At 26.2% G+C, this 22,863-nt stretch overlaps 1 protein-coding gene across 1 annotated transcript; it reads right to left on the bottom strand.

Annotated features, from left to right (window-relative positions):
- Nucleotides 1-1,114: 1,114 nt before the first annotated feature.
- LOC135929534 (solute carrier family 25 member 32-like) lies at nt 1,115-15,605 on the bottom strand. The gene is made up of 7 exons (XM_065466150.1): nt 15,389-15,605; nt 15,179-15,335; nt 15,047-15,135; nt 14,558-14,724; nt 10,771-10,884; nt 9,865-10,010; nt 1,115-1,315 (listed from the first exon to the last, which is right to left on the bottom strand). Exons 1-7 carry the CDS (start codon nt 15,513-15,515, stop codon nt 1,195-1,197), a joined length of 921 nt encoding a protein of 306 aa, XP_065322222.1. The 5' UTR covers nt 15,516-15,605; the 3' UTR covers nt 1,115-1,194.
- Nucleotides 15,606-22,863: the final 7,258 nt, after the last annotated feature.

Here is a 22,863-nt window from a genome sequence, read left to right as displayed (position 1 = left end):
ACACAAATGGCATTCGGAGTTTAAAATTTATTATTAAAATTGATGATTTAATCTGTCTATATAAGTCTGAAATCAAAACCCTCATAAAGGGGGGTTACAAATTAATGAGTTCATAGGATAATACCACACACTATTGATAAATTTGTATATACTACTCCATGATTTATCTCGACATTAAATTTTAAAACACTGCAGATTCTGGATATTGCCTCCAATTATCTTTTCATTATCATAATATATATCTTGTAATATTATCGTATTTCTGGAATCTTTCTTTTCTTAACCACCTTATTAAATTCTTAGGAACTTCAACACTATATTTTGATCCGTCTGTTTCAAGCGATATTTTTCCATTAAATGTTTAATTGTAAATATAAAATCCATCTTTGAACGGTAACATTATTGGAATTATGATGAAGTACTAACAATACTTTTGTAAATTTGTGCCTAATTAGCAAAGATTGGCATACATTTTTTATGTTTAAAAAAAGTTCGATATTTAATAATTTGCCGTATATTTTTTAACTAACATTCACGTCTTCAGAAATTATCATGAAAAACTAAATTTAATTCTATTAATTAGCGAAGATTTGTAGGGCATTAGAATTACAGTCAATGAGAGGATTTTAGCAAAAATAAAATTACTTTTTATTTGCATGCAATGTGGTGATTTCATAAAAAAATTCACATTGATTGAATTAGTAACAAAAATTAGAACGAGGTCTAATAAATCGGCAGTTGAGCAGGTGCCCCGGAAAAAAAATACAGATACAGTATTTAAAAAGTTAGATCTTAGATACAGATACTAGTATCTTATTCAAAATATCAAAATACTGAGTACAAGATACAAAAGGATATTGTAACTTAGTTACATACTCGCGGTACTGCCCAACTCTGAAAGTCGCTAAAATTAAATCTTAATATTCATGCAAAAATAGTAATCGGGGGTTTAAAAAAAATATCTAGATAAGTAATAGCGTTTCATATTATTTACAATAAATTATTAATTTTTTTTAAAACAATCATATTCCCAATTGTGAATATCAAATAATAAAAAACGAAATTAATTTTATTAGTTCACAGATAACAAGATATGATAACTCTTAATTTAAACGAGTCAACAAAAGAGTATTTATATATAAAAAAAAAAGATATCAATCACAACAGATGTTATCTGGTAAAATATTTCTAAAGTTATAATTCGCTAAGATATTGTATTAAATTTTCGTAAACGAGAAATGTTATGCAAGTGGCTGGCGTCACGCGTAAGATTTGAGGAATCCATCCTTTATAAAACCCGAGAATACCTTCGTGCCTAAAATATGAGAAATTTTTTGAAAAAAAAACAAAATTAAATAAATAAATATAAGCGAATAAAATAAAACTGTCAGCTGCGGCATTTGCAGCCTTTTATTTTAATAATATTTATATAATTCAAAATAGAAAAAATCCCTTATATAAATAATTGATTTTTTTTAGTAAACAATCATAATTTGTAAAAAAAATAATATATATAACAAATAAAGAAGAAAAATAGGTAAGAAAAAGTAAGTCTAAGAAAACTCGTTTGGGAAGTAGATTACAGTTGAGATTTATGTTAGCTTTGAGGCGAACTATATGATCTCGAGGCTCGCCAAGTAAGCTTGCAGATGTAAAATCTCAAGCCCTCGTTGAAGAAGGATAAAGCAACTCCAACCAAAGGTCGTAATGGATATGCCAGTTTTTTAAAATATATTATACAGTTACAAACCTTCTTTATGGTTAATTCGAGCGTAGGTAACCCTTGAATTGTTAATTAAATTTAAATATAAAAATCCAACTAGAAGCCTATCTGAAAATATGTTAAATAATTCGTTTAGTCAACTATTTAGAAATAAACTGCTTGTTATGGTTTTTCAATTTTTGTCTATTCTGTTTATCTCATATTTAACTAATGTCAAAATTTATTTTTATATTATATGTCAAGCTTCAATGAGTTTTTCCATGCAAAGTGTCATTTTTTCAACTTTAAATCATTTTCTGAAGCGCCCATTTTTTAAATTTATAAATCTGATTTTAACGTAAATATAATCCATCATGTTTGGATTACCTATCTATATGATTGTAGATAATTTTGTCGTTAACCTTTGCAGTCATTTATATAATTTATTTATAAAATATATGGAAGATCATATATAGATATGGTAAAATTGTCTGTAATTCATAGGAGGGTAGGTATTCGATTAAAAGCTCTACGATGAAGATAATTCGCATAATATTGCAAGCACTAATCTCCAATAGAATCCCCGAAAAAATTTCCCCACTATACATTGAATTGCTAAACTGCATTGCTAAAAGGCAATCAATCATCAATTATAAATCAATCAAAAATTTATTACGTATAATTTTTTAATGATAATTTTTTAAACTTTTTTTAAAATATATTTAAATCATTTTTTTATTATAAATGAAGAATACTGATTAAATGATATAGTATATAATTTTATTTTTATTTAATATTATTAATAGGAAATTTATTTTTCTAGCTTATTAAAACAAATATACATTTTATTCAATTTTAAAAATTACAAATATATATCCGTAAGAGGGCGTTATATGTTTTAATATGTATCATTTTAGGAAACCAGAATGATGATTGGATAGCAATTTTTTTATATATGGGTATTATATATACATATGAAAAACCTAAAATTAAAAATTTTTTTTAGGTTTCTTTGATGTTTAATGAGTAGGTTTAGAATAGTAAAACAATGGAAATTTTTTAAAGTAAATATTGCTGGCGTTATTTATCAAAATCTCTTCATTTTTGTTTTATACGTACGTATATTTACGTGCTAAGCATTATTCTAAAAAATATTTTGAAAATAATTTGATTTGACCGATTGCCGAGCTCAAAACCGACCACTCACTAAATATTCGATTGACCAAATTTATTAGGAATATAATTTGAAAAATGTTGATTTTCTTTTTATATATCTATAAATACGTATAAAACATAATCCTAATAATTCTTCAGAATTAATTTTATCAAAATTTTTAAATATTTTATTTGAGAATTATTATTTCGTTGATTTATTTATAGGGAATTTTTTCTCCTAATTTTGTAATTTTAATTATCTTAAAACGGAGATTTTTTTTCCGGGGAATTATTTTTCTAGATTCTTTTTTAATATAGCTTACATTTAATATATTTATTGTAGCTTTCGTTCTCTTCGCTACACTGCACAAGGTACGATTCCCAAACAATTTATTTTAAATGAAATAGTTACATTTCTCATATTTAAATAAATATATTATGCTAAGCTAACCTATCTCATATTTTACTTTTAATAAACCTTTTATCGGTCCGTTGTCTCACCCCCTCCTTCATTATTATATAGGATTTAACTTGTAATATACAATAAATTTATTGAATTTAAAACAAATTAAACAATAACATAAAATTTATCGAATTTAAAAACATTTAATGGTAAATCTAAATATATTTCCGCGAATATGAAGTTGATGATTTATTTTCAAAAAAGATACTCCAGCAGTAGTCCGCCAACATATTTATACGATTCTTGCCGGGAATTTAAATTGAAAACTTAAGACCCCCCAAAACGAAATTCTTTACCATTTTTCTCAAAAAGCAATCGATAAAAAATTATAAAAATTAATAAATTTATAAGGAAATATAAATCTAACACTATCACCAATTTTCAGGGATTTTCATTTGATACTTTTTAAAATATATCCGTATTACCATTTTTGAGATTTCGAAAAGTTGCCTTTATACGATAATATTTTTAAAACTTGACGTGAAGGGAAAACTTAGAAAACGAATTCGAACTCAATGTCAAATTCTACACCAAAACTTGTTTTTATTTATTTTTCTCCCATTTTTCTTGTCACACAGTACAATTAATAAAAATTGATAAAGACAAATATTAAATAAAACCTATACAATAATTTTAATCTATATTTTTTCAACTTTTAGGTAGAGATATCAACATCCAAGGATGTTTTTATCATCTAACTCAATCAACTCATAGAAAGATTCAGGAATTGGGGTTAGAATCATCATATCGGAATGATCCAATGTTATGCTTATTTGCAGCTATGATCGATGGATTAGCATTCTTACCTATACACGATGTCAAACGAGGTATGGAGTATTTAAAAACCATTGTATCGGATGAAAACAAAGAATTATTGTTTTATTTTGATAAAAATTATGTGAATGGAGAATTGAGACATGGGAAAAACTCTTAAAGGCAAGTAGAGCCATTGTTCCCACCAGAAACATGGAATGTGTTCAATGTTACGATTGCTGGGGAAAATCGAACAAACAATGTATGTGAAGGATGGAATAACCGATTTAAGCATATTGTAGGCAACAAAAAACCGAAGATATAGGAACTACTCGAAAAAATAAGGATGGAAATAGCGGTTGATATGGGAAAAATCGGCCAATGGAATATTGGGACATACACTCCCCCAAAAAATCGTATTTATGCAACGAAACAAACTATTTTAAAAAATTTATGCATTGATTATTTAGAAGAGAGAAGGGACTTGCCCAATTTTCTCTCTTCAATTGGAGAACATATACGTTCTAGAATTGTTTCTTTTGAATAATATAATTTATTATTCTATATATCAATTAATAAAATTATAATTATTTCTTTTCTGTAACTTTTGAAAAAAATTCATAAGCAAAATAATAATTGTTAGATTAGAAAAATATAATACTCACTGCTGATAATCACCTCTGGATGTATTTTGATTAAAGTGGTCAGCATTTTTCATTACTTTTGGCAGTATTTAATTAAAATTGGGCAGTAAAAAATATAATTTTGCAAGTTTTATAGTGATTTTGTATTCAGTCAGTTAAATTCTTAAAGTAGGTAAATACTTCAGTAAAATAATTTTTATCAAATAGAGGGTATCAGATTGAATTGCTAATTTCCTATTTAGCCACAAAATTTATAAAATTATATTATTTAATAGCTTATCCTTGTAAAAACAAAAAGGGGCGCTATTTAAGAGTCAGTAAACTGTGAAAAGCCTTTTATCATATTTCTAAAAAAATGATTAAAATTTGTGTAAAAATAATTTTTCAATAAATACCTAAAAGTTGATGAAAGTGTGTAAAGGTGAACTAGATTTATTTAACTTTCGTTTTATTATTTAAAATCTCAAATCCTCGAAGAAATTTGACTTTAAAAAACATTTCTATTTAATTAAATACTGCAGAGCAGATCCGGGTCACGGGATTTTTTTTCCGGGGAATTATTTTCCTAGATTCAAATTTACTAGTAATATAATTTGAAAATTGTTCATTTTTGTTTTATATATCTATAAATACATATAAAATATAATCCCAAAAAATATTTTAAAAATATCGTGGTTTGGCGGATAACCGACCCGTATATGTTTTACTCGTAATTATAGATATATAAAACAAAAAATGAACATTTTTCGAATCATATTACTAGTAAATTTTATCAATCAAATATTTAGTAAGTGGGGTTTTGAGCTCGGCAATCAGTCAAATCAAATTATTTTCAAAATATTTTTTAGGATAATGCTTAGCACGTATATATATACGCGTATAATACAAAAATGAAGATTTTTCCATCGATAACGCCAGCAATGCAGTATTTGGTCATTCGGTCGGTTTTCGGGTCAAATCACGATATTTTTAAAATATTTTTTGGAATTATGTTTTATACGTATTTATAGATACATAAAACAAAAATCAACATTTTTCAATTTATCTTAATAGCAAATTTGATCAATCAAATATTTAATAAGTGGTCGGTTTTGAACTCGGCAATCGGTCAAATCAAATTATTTTCAAAATATTTTTTAGAATAATGCTTAGCACGTAAATATACACGTATAAAACAAAAATGAAGAGATTTTGATAAATAACGCCAGCAATATTTACTTTAAAAAATTTCCATTGTTTTACTATTTTAAACCTACTCATTAAACATCAAAGATAACTAAAAAAATTTTTAATTTTTAGGTTTTTCATATGTATATATATACCCAAATATAAAAAAAGTGCTATCCAATCATCATTCCGGTTTCCTAAAATGATACATATTCAAACATATAACGCCCTCTTACGGATATATATTTGTTAATTTTTAAAATTAAATAAAATGTATATTTGTTTTAATAAGCTAGAAAAATAAATTTCTTACTAATAATATTAAATAAAAATAAAATTATATACTATATCATTTAATCAGTATTCTTCATTTATAATAAAAAAATGATTTAAATATATTTTAAAAAAAGTTTAAAAAATTATCATTAAAAAAATATGCGTAATAAATTTTTGATTGATTTATAATTAATTATGATTGATTGCTTTTTAGCAATGCAGTTAGCAATGCATTAGCAAATTAATGTATAGTGGGGAAATTTTTTCCGGGGAATTATTTTCCAGGGGAATTTTATTCCGGGGATTTTTTTTCCGGAGAATTATTTACCTGGGAATTATTTTCTGGGGAATTTTTTTCCGGAGAATTCTTTTCCGGGTATTTTTTTTCCGGGGAATTATTTTCCTGGGGATTTTTTTCCGGGGAATTTATTTTCCGGGGATTTTTTTTCCGGGATTTTTTTTCCGGGGAATTATTTTCTGCTTACCTCTCCAATATGTGATATTTCTCCGCTGTTTTAAACCTAAATCAACACTTAATATTTCTTAATTTTTTTAAAAAAAAAAATCAACTCTTTCAACGCAATTTTCTTATTTTAAAATATTTTATTTCAACTCTTTTAAAATTTAATTTACTTCCACACTTAAATTTTCGATAATAATTTTCTTAACAAAAAAAAACTTACTTCAACTCCTTTTTGATTTTCTACAACTCTTTATCTTTTCAATAATAATAATTATTATTTTTTACAACCCTTTTTTTTTTATCCTTTTATTAATATTAATTTTATTTTTTCAACAACTTTTTTTTAAAAAAAATAATATATTGTATTTTTTTTAAAATAAAAATCAATAATACATAATTACGAATAGTAATAATAATATTATATATTTAAGATAAAAAAAATCGATAATGCGTAATCAAAAAAAATTGACAAAATCAATTAAATTTAAAATATCATCAATTATAATACGCCGCCGCCAACAGAAGACCATTCTTTCATCCCCCCCTCAGGAAAGCGTCCAATTCCAAATCAGTCATTTCTAAATCTACTATTTCTGGTGCTTCCACCGGTCCATTGCTTGTAGTATCCAATGCTTCCGCTACCGTAGGGGATGTGTAGTTTAATCCTAGGAAGGAGAACTAGGAGCAATCGAAGTGTTAGGATCAAGGGGCAGACTTTGACGATAGAAGGAAATAATGGAGAGGAAGATGTGATGGGAAAGGTAACTTGGTTACCAGTGCAGGAATTAATAAAGGGTTGGACTGATAGTGAGGTATTAGGTTTATCAGAAAATAATTTAATAAATAGACGTGCTGAAGGCGATGTATTTGGAAAATATGGGTATAGAAGTCAAGTGTTGAGACCATATGGAGACAGAGAAAATCTGGTGAAAAATAGAACGGAGATGAGACCGAGATTTAATTCTCGAGGGAGAGGAGACATAACTTGTTATAATTGTGGTGGACAAGGACATATGGTTAGGGATTGTCAAGAAACAAAGTGTTTTGGATACGGCAAACTGGTCATATAGCCCCCTTTTGTCCGCGGAGACCAAGGCGACAAGTAGAAAGACAGCCAACCCGAGATATCCAGACGAGACCAGTGATACAGGAGGTACCTGTGTCGAGGGTGGCGCCTACGGTAGCGGAAGCATTGGATACTACAAGCAATGGACCGGTGGAAGCACCAGAAATAGTAGATTTAGAAATGACGGATTTGGAATTGGACGCTTTCCTGAAAGGGGAATGAAGGAATGGTCTTCTGTTGGCGGCAGCGTATTATAATTGATGATATTTTAAATTTAATTGATTTTGTCAATTTTTTTTGATTACGCATTATCGATTTTTTTATATCTTAAATATATAATATTATTATTACTATTCGTAATTACGTATTATTGATTTTTATTTAACATCAATTATAATACAATATACATGAAGAAATTAATGGACCTATAAAAATAACGGTTGAAAAAATAATAAAATGGGGTACCCGTATAATTTGTTATAAAAACTCTGATTTATATATAGAAAATAATATACCCAAATATTATACACGAATAAAACAATAAACGATTATAATTTAATGATAATAAAATAGAAAGTAACGAGTATTGTAGTTAGGCTCGCATATTTTTTTTAAAACGACTACTCCAATATTTTAGCCAAAAATAATTATGCAAGCCTGGAGATTTTGTTCATATATGGCAGAGTCATGGATAACAACAAAATCTTGAAGCTTGGGTATAGTGTTGTGTTAAATTGGATCGATTTGAGCCGATTTTTATTTTAATCCAGAAAAATATTAGACACGCCCCGAAGATTCAGCTCAAAGATAGCATAAGCGACATCTATTAGCGAAATCTCGAGGTGTAGGCAATATGTTTTCTGGCTAAAATATTGAGTTAGCCGTTTTAAAAAATCGGCTCGAATCGAGCTGTTTAACAACCCTACCTTGTAAAAATACTATTTTGGCGAAAATCGTAATTTAAAATTGAATAACGAGTAACGTAAAAATTAATTCGTTACTTTAATATTTTATCTTTTAAAAAAATATATATTATATTGTTCGTTGATTAGAATTAATAAAAAATAAATTTTTATTTTTGCTAAACCTTACCCGCTATAATTAATAAAGTTAACTATAAAGGGTAAGATGGTACCGATATTATCGTATCGGACCGATTTTTCGCCTTCTTCAAAACATTCATTATCAGCCATATTTCTAAATTTTTCGATCCTTAAATGGCGTCTTAATTTAAAATATACTAATATTTAAGAAATAATTAAAAACATTCTTATATAATTGAAGTGATAATTTTCCTTTTTTTTAAAAAAACTAACTAAAAATATGCTTAAAAAAAATAATTAACAAACTTATTTTTATGTTTATATATAATTTTTTTTAAAAAAAAAGTCCAATAGTTTACATTGATCACGAATAGGCTAGACTGGATTGGGCTACTCTACTCTCTACAAGATAGCAAGAGATTTCACTATATAAATAAATGACTAATATTTACATTCTTTTACGTTGATAAAAGAATAATTTAAATCAAAATTTGATGTATTATTATAAATGAACTTATTTTATGATATGATCATAGATGGTGGCATACTAAAAGTTAGCGGTTGATAAATGATTCGATTTTAAAAAAAACGACTAATCCAATTTAGCCCATATATTATGCAAACCTTGAGATTTCGTTAATCGATGTAGCAAATATTTTTTGGCTAAAATTTTGTATCTAAACCGTTTTTTATGGGCAAAAAAAAATGAAAATATATGTAGGAATTCTAACCTTGGAATTCACAGTTAGCGAAAATTCGCGGCTAAGTATACAAAGTGGCTACAATTAACTAAATTTTATGCCCGTTGAAAGTTAATTAAAACGAGGTTTTAGAGTGTGAATAGTATTTTATCAATCATATATTTTTATTTTGAAAAATTTTGATGCAGCATGTTTGTTGTGCATCTTTGTAATTTATATTAAAGAAATAATGTAGATTTGACGAGTTTTATCTACTCTTCATTGTAACCATGGTTCGGCAACTTTTAAAAATTTGGTGACAGGCGCGCCTTACAGAAAATTTATAAAATTCAAGTTGCGCATTTTAGACTGCTTCCAAATATCAATTTTTTGTTTTTTTTAAAAAATATATATATAAATGGGATAAAGCAACTTATATACAAAAAACAAACTTCATAATTTTGACAACTGCGTCCCTAAACCCGCCATAATCTTTGTTCCTATCTTGAAGTCGAAATTTGATAACTTGAAATGGGTACGTTAAATTCACCGCGAAAATTTTCGACAAGGCGGCCATAGTTAGGTATTCGTGATTGTTCTAAAGTGCAGGGACGGGATGTCATATATATATTATTTTTTTTTAAAAAAAAGAGGAAGTTATTAAGATTTTTTCATTACATTGCCATTCATTGTAATTATTACAAAAAGATATAAATCGATTAGTCATCACGAAAGATTGATTATAGAAGCAAAATTTTGCTATATATTTTTAGATTATTCAATAAAATCTTTTTTTTGTTGTAATTCTGACATACACGTCAAACTTAGTTATAGATAGTGTTTTTAAGCACCTCAATTTGAGTCGATTTTTAGAAACGACTAATTCAATATTTTAGCCAAAAGAATATAAGCCTCGAGATTCTGCTGACAGATGGCTATTAAAACATATATTGTCATCTATCAGCAAAATCTTCAGGCTCGCGTAATATTTTTCTGGACAGAACATTGGGCTGGCCGTTTTTAAAAATCGGCTCAAATCGAGCCGTTTAACAACACTACTTATAAATGTTACCAGCAATATATGCGTAACCCAAAAATCTGCATATTTCTGGGTTTTTTACTTGATAATATATATATATAAATAACTCAAAGGTTCATAATCAAATTTTTAGAAATTTAAATGGTAGGTGTCTTTACATGAAGAATCTGATTTTTCAAGGAATGGCATTTTTAGTACTCTGTAAAAATGCTTACATCATAAATTTCAAGAAGTTTTTATAAGGCATTGCATACATTGCCTTATTACGTACATTGCTAATTAAGGCAAGATATATATATATATAAATTATAATTATTACCAATTTTTTTTCTTTTGGGAGGTGTTTGTAAATGTAATATCTTTTTTTAAGTTCTTCATAGGCCATAAATTGGAGAGTGCCATGAGAAACTCCAAAAAGACCTGGAACGAAACCCTAAAATTTATATAAATTTTAATATTTATAATTTTCTTTTAATCAAGATATAAATATTTTATATTAATCACGAACTGAAACTGAATTTTAATTTCTAATATTGATTCTAAGAAAATAAATGTATTAGACTTTTAGGAATATTGGTTTAGACATAGTAACCAATTAGTAAATTAAATCTAGATCAGGAATTTTTGCAATTTGAATAAATGAGGGTTATGACTATGGTTTTTAAAAAGCTAAATTTGGGTTTATTTTTTAATGACCTGATTAAATTTTAGCCAAAATAATAATATGTAAGCCTTTTGGCAAATAAAAACCCAAACCTTTCTGTCATCTATGACCAGGGTTGCCAGGTCAAAATTTCCAAATTGTGGGATAAATTTGGTAATATGCGGGAGAAATATGAAAATTGCGGTAGAAATATAAAAATTGCTAAAAAAAATTTTAGGCCGAGATTTTGAATTGACTTAATTATCCGCCTATTATTTTTTATAATTAGTTTATAATATAAATACAAAGTCGGTAACTATTTTTCAAAATAAAATAACATCTTGATTAATTAAAATATATTAATTTATAAAAAAAAACAACGATCTTTTTAAAATATAAAAGAATGTAAACAAAATAAAATTTTATAAAAATAAACGTACAATTAAAAATATATTTTATGCGAATGTCCTGCAAAACGACCGCAATTGGAAATCTACCGTGTGTGTGTATAACATTATAGGGATAGGCGCTTAATTATCACGTATAAATACATAATAAGGTACTCTAAAAATAGAAATAATACAGATGCAACTACAGTTGCGGCAATTGTAATGAATTATCTTGTAGTACAACAGTCACAGAGATAATTATCATCTCAATGTTGGTAGAATCTTTTCCCCATAATATTTAACGATCCTAATATAAATGAAAACTATACTTGTAGAACAAAAATGAGCAATCATCAATATTTTATGACCTAAATCCAGGAGTTAAATTCTTGACGATTTGAAAGATAGGCATTCATATACAATTCTAACAGATGCATCTAAGAAATATTAAAATATTTCCCTTGATCCTCCGCTATTTTAGCAAAATAAAGGTCGTTTCAATAAAAATATTAAATTTTTTCCCCTCAAATAGTGAAAAATCCAAAGATATAGCTAACCATATAGCAGATTCGAGATTATCAATAAATTGCATGTCAGCTTTCTGATCTGATAATGCTTCAGTGAATTTGGTAAAAATAGTGTATTTACAGAATTGAGTCAGCACAATGTTTGTTGCGATATGTTCCTAATATCCGCCACCGATATAATTTTGAAATTTTTTAAATCTTTAAAAAATTATTTCTTAAATAAAGATTATAAAAGCTGTCCTAACATTTTGGAAATTTTTTTCACTAATGAATGGCAGAAGTATATTTAGGAATGATTTCACATGTGGGAAATCTACTACATGCTGTTAATGTGTAGTTGCATTCAGAAGAATCTTAAAGATTCACAAAATTATGCTGCAGATGTGTTCATCTTTACAGTTAAAAATTGACAATAAATTTTATGGCACCATTGCTAAAACTCAATTATTTTATTTGAGATATAAATAATAGAACTAAATGTTTACCGTCGTTATTGAGATTTTTATAAATTTCCAGGCATGACATTTAGCTCGGCCTCTAATGTTGTTAAAGCAATCCGATTTCTCTCCTTTTTCCAGGCAGTCCTCATCTGGCTAAAAATGCGCTCAGATGAGGCATTAGAATGAGGTAAGGAGAAGACATAATCGCATATTTTTTCCAAGCATGGGGATTTATCGTTATTACGAAATAATTCTACTCATTTCTCCTCTGCTTTTAGACCATCTAACTTTATTTTGGTGAATCATAAAAAATAGAGAGAATTACAATCTCCTCAAACAAGACATCAATGTCTTTCGATATTTTTAATATATTTATTAAATTATAAAAACCATCAATTGATGGTTTCTGTTCCAAGGTCATAATATTTATACATTTGTAAATAGTTATTAAAATCAAATTTTGATTGTAAATATTCTAAAATTGTCTTAATAAAAATATCTGCTTCATTTAAAAATGTATTAATTAAAGTATTATTTGAACATTTTAATAAAATATTTTTAGCAATAGCGGCGTAAAATTTATTATCAATCTTTAACTTGAACAGAGCTGTAGCATGATTTTGTGAATCTTTTTTAATAAAGAATATTCTGATTGCAACTAAATATTAACTGCATGAAGTAGATTTCCTACATGTGAAACGAATCCCAAATATGCTTCTGCCATTTCATATTCGAAAAATTTTTCAAAATTTTAGGACAGCTTTTAAAATCTCTATTTAAGAGGTATTTTTTTAAGTGTTAATTTTAAAATTCTATTAATGGTAGGTATTAATGAAAACCACCTGATAAGTATATATCGCAACAACTCACACCATTCCAAGTCAGTCACCAACTCTTTTAATTCATTAACTCTTTTAGTTGATGAACTAAATTCGTTAAAACATTTCATCACAATTATTTCGACATCCACCGATAGTACATTGATTGCCTTCTTGCAAGAATTATGTAGTATATGGCATATACAGCCAATTGGTATTAATTCATTATTGTGCTGCCTCAATTAGGTAACTTTAGTTTTTGCCAAAATCTACAGAGGCATTATCAGCGCAGAAAGCTGACATGCAAATCATTTATAACCCTGAATCAGCTATATTTAACATTATGTGGCTAGCTACATTGTTAAATTTTTCACTATTCGAGGAAAGAATTTTAACAGTTTTATTGAAATGTTCTTATTCTTGTTGAAATAGCGAAGGATCGAGGGAATGTTTTAATATTTCCCTTATTAGATGTATCTGTTAGAATTGCATATTGATGCCCATCTTTCATATCGTCTAGATTGACCTCTAGGATTCAGGTAGTAAATCACTTGATTCAGGTAGTAAATCACTTGTGATAGCCTTGCTCATTTTTGTTCTGCCAAGTAAGGTTCATACTTATATTGGAGTCGTTAAATATCATGAGAAAAGGATTCAACCCACATTGTGATGATATAGCTCTGTGAATGTTGAACTACATAATAGATGTATACAATTTCCGCAAATGTAGTTGCATCTGTATTATTTATTATGTTTGAGAATATTTTTGTATTCCAATCGATGTTGATATACTCCCCTGTACTAACTTATATGAATGAATTGATGTTGAATTATTATTGGATAAAAATAAAACAGGATAAAAAGAAATTTACAAACTAGAATGTTTTTTGAATAAATATTTAAAATTTATTTTAAAATATAAAAATAATCAATTATTAATGTCTCTCAAAATTATTATTTATATATTAAAAACGTTAAAATACTAAAAAAAAAAATTTGCAGAGAAATTAAAAAATTGCGGTAGATTTTTGCGGGAGATTTCCAATTGCGGTAGTTTAGCAGGAGAGGTCTGCGTGTAAACCCAAAAATTGTGGGAGTCTCGCACTGATGGAGGGAGACATGGCAACCCTGTCTATGACCAAATCTCCAGGCTTATAAAACATTATTTTGGCTAAAATCTGTTTTAAACATTGATCTGAATCTGGCTTTATAAATTATACTAATATTCTAGTATTGAATTTTTTTAAATAGTTCTGAAATTATTAATTATATGTATATATATATACTACTTTATATAGGCCTTTGGTTCCTTCATATTTGTATATAGATGTAAGAGCATCCCAGGTTCCCCTGTAAATTTTGAATTTATGGATGGTGACACTTGGATCATTTGTTTGTAAACAAAGTCTTGTCTTGACTAGCCATATGGGATTTGTTAATAGGAGTGTTGTTAAACCTTAAATTAATTATATAATCTGCAAAATAAATTATATATTATGGTATACATCATTTGATTATTTGTTAGATTTAAATACATTCAGCATACATTTTAATACAAGAGTTGAACTATAAAATTTCCCATTTTTAAGTAGGTTGTTTCAAAACATAAAAAAAATTAATTCATTATTATTGTAAAACACAAAATAGGCTCTTTTTTTAATAGAAAAATAAAAAAATATATCTAAAACATATTTGTTAAATTTTCAAAACATAATCATTAGGATTCCTTAAAGTTTTAAAATATTTTACAAAAATTTTAACAATGAATTTAATAAGACCTGAGGTAGCAGCTGCACATGTAGATTGTAAAGGTGTTAATGAAGTTGTACTTTTACCTTCATTCATCCACGATTTCAAAACATTATATCTATAATATATTTTTTTTTATTGATTACACATTAAAACTTTACATAAAAAAATAAAGTCCCCAAGCTGTTCCTGATCCAATAATATTTGGGGTGACTCCCCTGTAAAGACCAAATATATTGCCTTCGTATTTATAAATACGGCGAAAGGCATCTAGTACACCATGGTAGGTGGGTATTGTATTTGTCAATCCGTCATTAGCTTTATATTTTAAATAAATTATTATAAAAATTCGCGATGTAAATTAAAATTACCAGCAAATCTCAATTTCAATAAATCAAAAGGGTGTAAAATAAATGCAGATACTACACCCCCTGCTACTCCTGCAATGAGATGGTCATAGTTAACTTTCTTTTCTTTTAAATTCACTGAATATACCATAAATTTTTTGATTTACATCCGTCATATGGATCAAAAATCATTTTTGATTGTGAATGAATTTATAATTTGCCCAAGAATAATCATCACTTTCCTCTAGGTAAATCGCTCAAATAGAAATACTATTTAAATTTGGTTATGGTAAAAGTATTTTACACTTAAAAAGTTTTATATATGTTAGTAATGGTATATCTCTGATATAAGTAAAAGCCTGAGGTTCGGTTAATTATAAAATTTAGAATGATGATTTTGGAGCTTATTATAACCAAGTTTTCAAATATTATTTATTATTTGCTGACGAATAGTATCTAAACTAATCCGTTTATACTAAACTAGACATGCAAAGATTTTTTCAATCTTTAATATATATATCATATTAAATCGATTGCGGAAATTATAATTATAATAGATGCTATGAGTGTTAGGAAGTTAACTCTAATAGTTAATTTAATAACCAATTATGTATAACTACATAATGCAAATGCGGTTATATTTTTTTTAATAAATTTTATAACACAATATATAATTTATACCCTCAATAGTAATTTTTAATGCTGCAATTTGTCATGGATAAATAATAATATTTTGATTAACCAATACTATTCTTAAAAGATTAAACCTATTTTATAAAATTATTCTTCATTTAAATATGTTTAAACCAGGGCGTTGCTAGGGGTCGGGGGCGCAAGGGCTTGAGCCGCCTGAAAAATTTGAATAGCCCCCTGAAGCAAAAAATTTTTTTTTAATGGCATCCTGCAATAGATGTAATAAATTTGATATCTTTTTTCACTTTTTTTACGTGTTTTTAAGAAACTATTTTTTTCTTTTTCGAAAAGCAGTCTTGAGTTAAATTTTTAATACAAGTATATTTTTGATATTTTTACAAACTACTATTATTTTAAGATAATATATACCAAGGTGGTGCGACAATATATAAAATCTTAATTGTTTCATCATATCATTCTGGTCTTTATTTTATAGTTAGAAAATGTTTCATTTCTAGTACGGCATTGTTGTGAATATTACTCCATGCTTCAATATATTTGCATAATTATTTCTTCCAAAGATTTTTAGTGTTTTTATTTTATCAATTTATCTAACATTATAAATTCTGATATTAGTTTACATCGTGAGTGTCATGGCTATTACTACAAATTAACCAGCATCTATTATTTGTGTTGCTATGTAATTTAAGATTATTACTATAAGCTGAGAGCATATAATTGTATATTTTAGATAAACAATAATGGTCAACTGTGATGTCGTTTATATATAATTTAAAATGGAAGATAATCTTTTAGAAATTTAATATCTCACAATAATTTTCTCGATTACTTATCTAGCTTCCATCATGTCATATAAGAGGAAGCTCTAACCACCATATAGTTTTATGATTTGGATTGGTCGTTTAGACTCTCTCCTTCAAAAATTGTTGATTTGGTTTAGGCCTATAAATTTTTCCTTATTAGTCCATTCTATAAAACATTGTTGAAAATGGTTACAAAGAATTATACTAGTTTGATAATCTTTTGTCAATGTAAGTTGCTAAGAATTATATTATTGCATTTTGTGATTTTTTATATGCCAGTTTATTTTGTATGCATAATATAATAAATGACAAAATATGAAAATCAGAATAATTGTTCAGAGTTAACAAATTTTAAAAAAGAATAATCTATTAATATAAAACCCGGCCGAAGGCCGGGCAAAGGGGAGACGAAGGCCCGCAAATTGGGTGTTATGGGGGGCGTTTTTTAGTTGAGCCCCCTGAGATTGTGAAAGCTAGCTACGCCCCTGGTTTAAGCTATCTATAAAATTAAACTTTAACTATAGAGGGTCAGGGGGAGGTTCACATGAGATTTTTGGGCGTTATTTTTTAAATCTAATTTTGCTTATTTTTAATATGATAAAAAATCATATTAGAAAGAAGAAACAACTAACAAATGATAAAATCATTAATATATTTAATGATAATCAGTCCTTACTAGCCGTTATGGAGAAAACAGACTTAGGTTATGATGTAACAAAAATATATAAAATCAGTGTTAATGAAACAACAAGGTTTTAAATTGATTAAGACAAATATTCAAGAAAGAGAAAGAACTATATTATACAATTATCTAGTAAATATATCTAAAATTTTTATGTATCCTTGTACAATGTAAAGGCTTTTTTTAGGCACATGGATCCTATTGCAATTTTAATCCATTCTTTATTTGTTATAAATTGTCAATAAATTTCATATATTTTGATAATTATTTTTCATTATGGCTTATTTTTATCAACAAAGCAATTGCAATAATTTTATAATTTTTATATTTAAAAATAATCAATATTAGCAGCTCAAAATCTCATCATGGGAAAGCTCATCTATTACCGCGTGTACATCCTTTCCCCAATATTTTTTTCTGAAAAATTAATATTGTTAAAAAAGTGTAATTTTTTAAAAATTATAGCACAAAAGTAAATACGGAATAAAAAATATTATTTATTTAATATTATCAAGTAGTTTTAATTTTATTGATGTTTGCCTTCTAGGGCTCGCATGCTCCTCTGCTCCCCAACTGTAATTTACAGTGTAGCTAAAGTCTAGTTTTTCGACTCCGACTCCAAATGTTATCTCACATATTTCTGACTAAGATATTTCGAGATTGCATTCCTATATAACGCATTGTGGATTACTCTAATCCCAATAATAGTATAGCCAAAATGTTAGCATATTCTGTTATTAACATCCGATCATGATAAAGATATGTGAGAATATCTCAAATTATAAAAATTTATCTTGTATCAAAACTTTTAACCCAAATTCTACTATCTCTCTAGACATCTTCCACGGGAACCCATTTGCGTAGTTATGTTTTCCTCTAGTTTTCCCCATATTTCTGAATCTACCTTTTCTATGATATTCTTTCAAAAGGAGATGGTGAAGAAGATTCCTATAAGTTTTCTCACTAGGACTTTAAGATTTTTTATTCAGTTGTTAATTTTTTAATATTACCAATAAGATATATTATTGTAATTTAAATAAATGCATATAAAAAATGTTACAAAAGTTTAAATCAGACCTAATTTTTTGAGCATTCATTTCGAATCTAAAACTTTAGAGAAGTAAAAATTATTCACAGAGAGAGGAAATTCTGAAGTTGGCTTAGTTTCACAAAATAAATCACTATAATCTGCAATGTGAGGAAGGCCTTCATAAATTTAAGCTTGCTTCCTTATATTGAAATCTTAGATATGGGCCCAAATATTTAATAGCTCCAAGAAAATAGAAAACAACTAAAATAAAAATAAATAATATATGACTTTTAAAATTGATTTTAATAATTTATAAATATTTTATACTTTCCTTTCCATCACATGTCATAATCTCTAGAAAAGACAAATAAGATATGAAATCATAGTCGCCTAAATTCAAGATTAAATAGTTAAATGTGATCCAACCCAAACCTAAATCGAATCGACAAACCGGTATAAGCCGTTATTATTTATAAAACATACACCGAATCTGAATGTTTCAACAAATTCAATCAGATTCGAACTTCTAAAATGGCATATGATACGGGTTGAACCTTTTAATAACATAATCTCTTTCAAAAAGATATTAATAATAAATTTTTATTTGGATAATTATCAAAAATCATTTGTAGATATTTAAGCATATGTTATATAACAATAACGATGGTAAGAAAAACGGTTTTAAGTTATAATTATTTTATTCTAAAACTTAAAAATGATATTAAAAATAAAATAAAATAAGGTATATATATATATGTATTATAAAAAAAACAATTTAAACGAAATATATATTTTAAGGTAATAACAATTTAAGTTAAATAAAAAATCAATCAATCAACATTCCCCTTCTTCTGAAAAGCATTCCACAATCCATCTGAGCTGTCATAGCAAGCTTGTGGTCCAAATGATTCATCATTTTGATTGTCAAGTTGTTACATATGTCGTCTCAATCGTTGGCTTGTTTAAATCGTAAGCTTCATATCTCAATGGTTATTATTATCAATTTTTTAAAATTGTTATAATCATTATTTGTTATTAAATATATGTATATGAAGATTTTGAATGATTTTAAAATGTAGATATTATTGAATAACGTCGTTATAGAATAAGATTCGTCGAGTAAACGAAATAGAATTAATTTAACGAATAACGAATTTGATTAAGAATAATTGAATCAGAATAAATTTATCAAGTATTGAATAGAAATAAAATAAATAATTGATCGCGTTTTATTTTTATTTTATATTATATATATTTTGCGTTTTAGATAATAGCGTTTTACGTTTCTCAATTTTGCGTTTTATAAATAAATTTCATAATATATCATTTTTAATTCCGCGTTTTTTATAATATATCATTTTATATTTATTTTTAATTAAGCGTTTTTTTAAAAAAAAATTATTATATTATGAATTTTTTTTTTTTATAAAAGATGATATCTACGTCTGTACATCCATCTCTCTCTTCGGAAATTTAAACTTTATGCCCTTATTTTTTAATTTAAAAAGTATTTTGAAATAATAATTATTCATAAAATTGTTTTTAATAAAAAATTATTTTTGAGCCTTAAATTTTTAGAAAAAGAACTCTTCATCACATCCTTGTGTATTATTCTAGGATGAAGACGTTTAGTTTTATGACTTTTCTTAGTGATGCTTTTAATAGTCTTCAAATTTATAGGTCTCAATTTTTTTTTATCGCATTTAGTAAGAGTTTTTTTAATATTATTATTTTCTTTAATCTTTGTTTCATTGTTTTCTTTAATGTTTATTTTCATTTTCTATAATCATGAATATTTCAAATTTATTATATAATTTATCTCTATTAGTTTATAAGAATCTCTTTTATTTTGAATATTTGGTTTTAATTCAATATTTTTCAATTTTTTGTTACTAAGAGATTTACCATTACAATGATAATTTCTTTTATTATAATGTGTTTCTTTATCATATTTATTTTCTAATTTATTTTTCTTATCATGGGATTCACAGTTATGACATCTAAAGTTAAAATTTCTGTAGTCTCTACTACTACAATTTTCATAATATCTAAAATTATTATTGTTGCAATTTTTATTAAATTTTTTATCCCTACTAAAAACATAATTAACATTGTCACTTTCTGATTTAATGTTAATACTATCTAATTTTCTTCCTATTTCAATCATTTCATCTAATGTGTAGTTAATATTTTTATTTAATTAATTTTTTATATTGTCATTTACACTAGATGTTCTCAATTTTTCTTTTATGGTATCATCATTAATAAAATTACATTGTCTCCTTAATTTAGACAATCTAAAAAACCAATCCAAAAAAGATTCATTAATACCTTGTGAAGTAAGGTTAAACTTCCCAGTCAATATCCAAACATCTTGACTGGGTAATAAAAATTTTAATTTTTTAATAATAATTTTATAATCTTTGATATCTTCCTTAGTACATAATGACTTAATTTTATCGTATAGATCATCAGATAAATTGCTCATCAATGTTTCAATTTTTACCGAGTCGGATAAAATTTGAGAGAAATAATCGTCAAGTCTTTCCAAGTATATGTCCGTTAAGGGTCCCTCCAAATTTGGAAACTTAACTTCCCTATTGGAGGATATGCTAATTTTATCATCCATAATGCAGATTTTTATTTTAAAAACTTATTTAAATTAGCAAAGATACATATTGTCACTATTATGTATTCAATTTTTTTTTCCAAATTGCAAATTTTTATTTTAAAACTTTATTTACATTAGCATAGAATTTTTTTTTTTTTACTTTGTATGTCCTTTATGTCGAATAATTTTTATAATTTATTACATAATTTCAAAAAAATTTTTTTTATTTTTTTTATATTTATCGGGATATGCACAATATATATGATATTTTTTTATATATCATTGTGAGTTATCATTCCGGGGCACCATGTTATATAACAATAACGATGGTAAGAAAAACGGTTTTAAGTTATAATTATTTTATTCTAAAACTAAAAAATGATACTAAAAATAAATAATATATATGTATTATAAAAAAAACCATTTAAACGAAATGTATATTTTAAGGCTATAATAACAATTTAAGTTAAATAAAAAATCAATCAATCAACAGCATAATTCTATTTGACTGTGCAAAGATCCCAGTTAAGATAAAGAAGTTTTACTTAAATCATAGAATTTATTTTTTTCTTCTCCTTATAAATTAAAATTTGACAGGGAAAAATCTTGAGAATACTTTAATTGTACATGGCTAAAGTTATTATTTGATATAATTTCAAATAATGGGCTTCTCTTTGCATGATCTTAATAAGTTTGCAAGTAAAAAGGGTGGAACCGGATTTATAAAAATTTAAATCTAACTAATATTAATGATTTTCCTAAACCAAATCTTACAAATCATTATTTTTTTGTGAACTGAAACAAGGATAGATATTTGGTTAATATACATGAATGTAGGAAGATTGGCGGCTAGAAAAAAAGAGCCCAATGATAAAAGCTCAAAGTGTACATATACAAATTGTAGAATGTAGAGTTGTAAATCAGTAGTGGGGCTATTTCATGGATGGATTATATTATAAAAGATCAAAACTTGACATGATAGGGTTTAGATAAGAAATAATGTTATATCACAATAATTTTATATGTTTAAACGATAAGTAATGGTATATAGTAGTGTTGTTAAACGGTTGGATTTTAAAAAAAATCTAACATTATATTTTAGATTTTCTCAAGTCTGAAGATTTTGCTCATAAATGGCAGAAAAGTGTGCACATCTATTATGTAACAGTGTCAACATGAAAAAATATATTCAAGGTGAAAATTATATTTGTTCCCTTCCTTTTTAATAGTTTATTTTGGAGGAGTAAAATTGCTCCTGTCACTTTACCCTATACTATCAATTTTATTTATCTACTATAATGTTTGTGAAGATTATTTTTCTGAATATATTTTCTAATCAAATAGCTTTTCGTTTATATTTTCATTATTTAACATAATATTTTAGAATTTTAACTTTGTTATTTAACGAAATATTTTTTTGAATTACGATTAGCATCTAACAAGCCTATGATTCAACTTGATTTATACAATGATGCATGATTACATATATATAGATCTCTTTAATCGTCAACAATGATGTAAAAAAAACGTTATGAATTAATAAACTACATTTTTATAAAAAAAAATTTGAGAATAATAATTGAAAGATATGTTTTAAATTCTGAAGACGCAAGTAAAATTAATTTTATAATGTATGACTGTCACTTAGATTATTACCGATTTATATGGTTTTATAAGACTTAAAAATATCGATTATGATATACTTGCCTTTTTTTAAAC

This window comes from Gordionus sp. m RMFG-2023, chromosome 5, assembly GCF_954871325.1.
Source record: "Gordionus sp. m RMFG-2023 chromosome 5, tfGorSpeb1-WG-v2, whole genome shotgun sequence".
NCBI lineage: Eukaryota > Metazoa > Nematomorpha > Gordioida > Chordodea > Parachordodidae > Gordionus > Gordionus sp. m RMFG-2023.
Note: the sequence above shows the minus strand (reverse complement) of the source record. Positions and strands in the feature narration are given on the sequence as shown.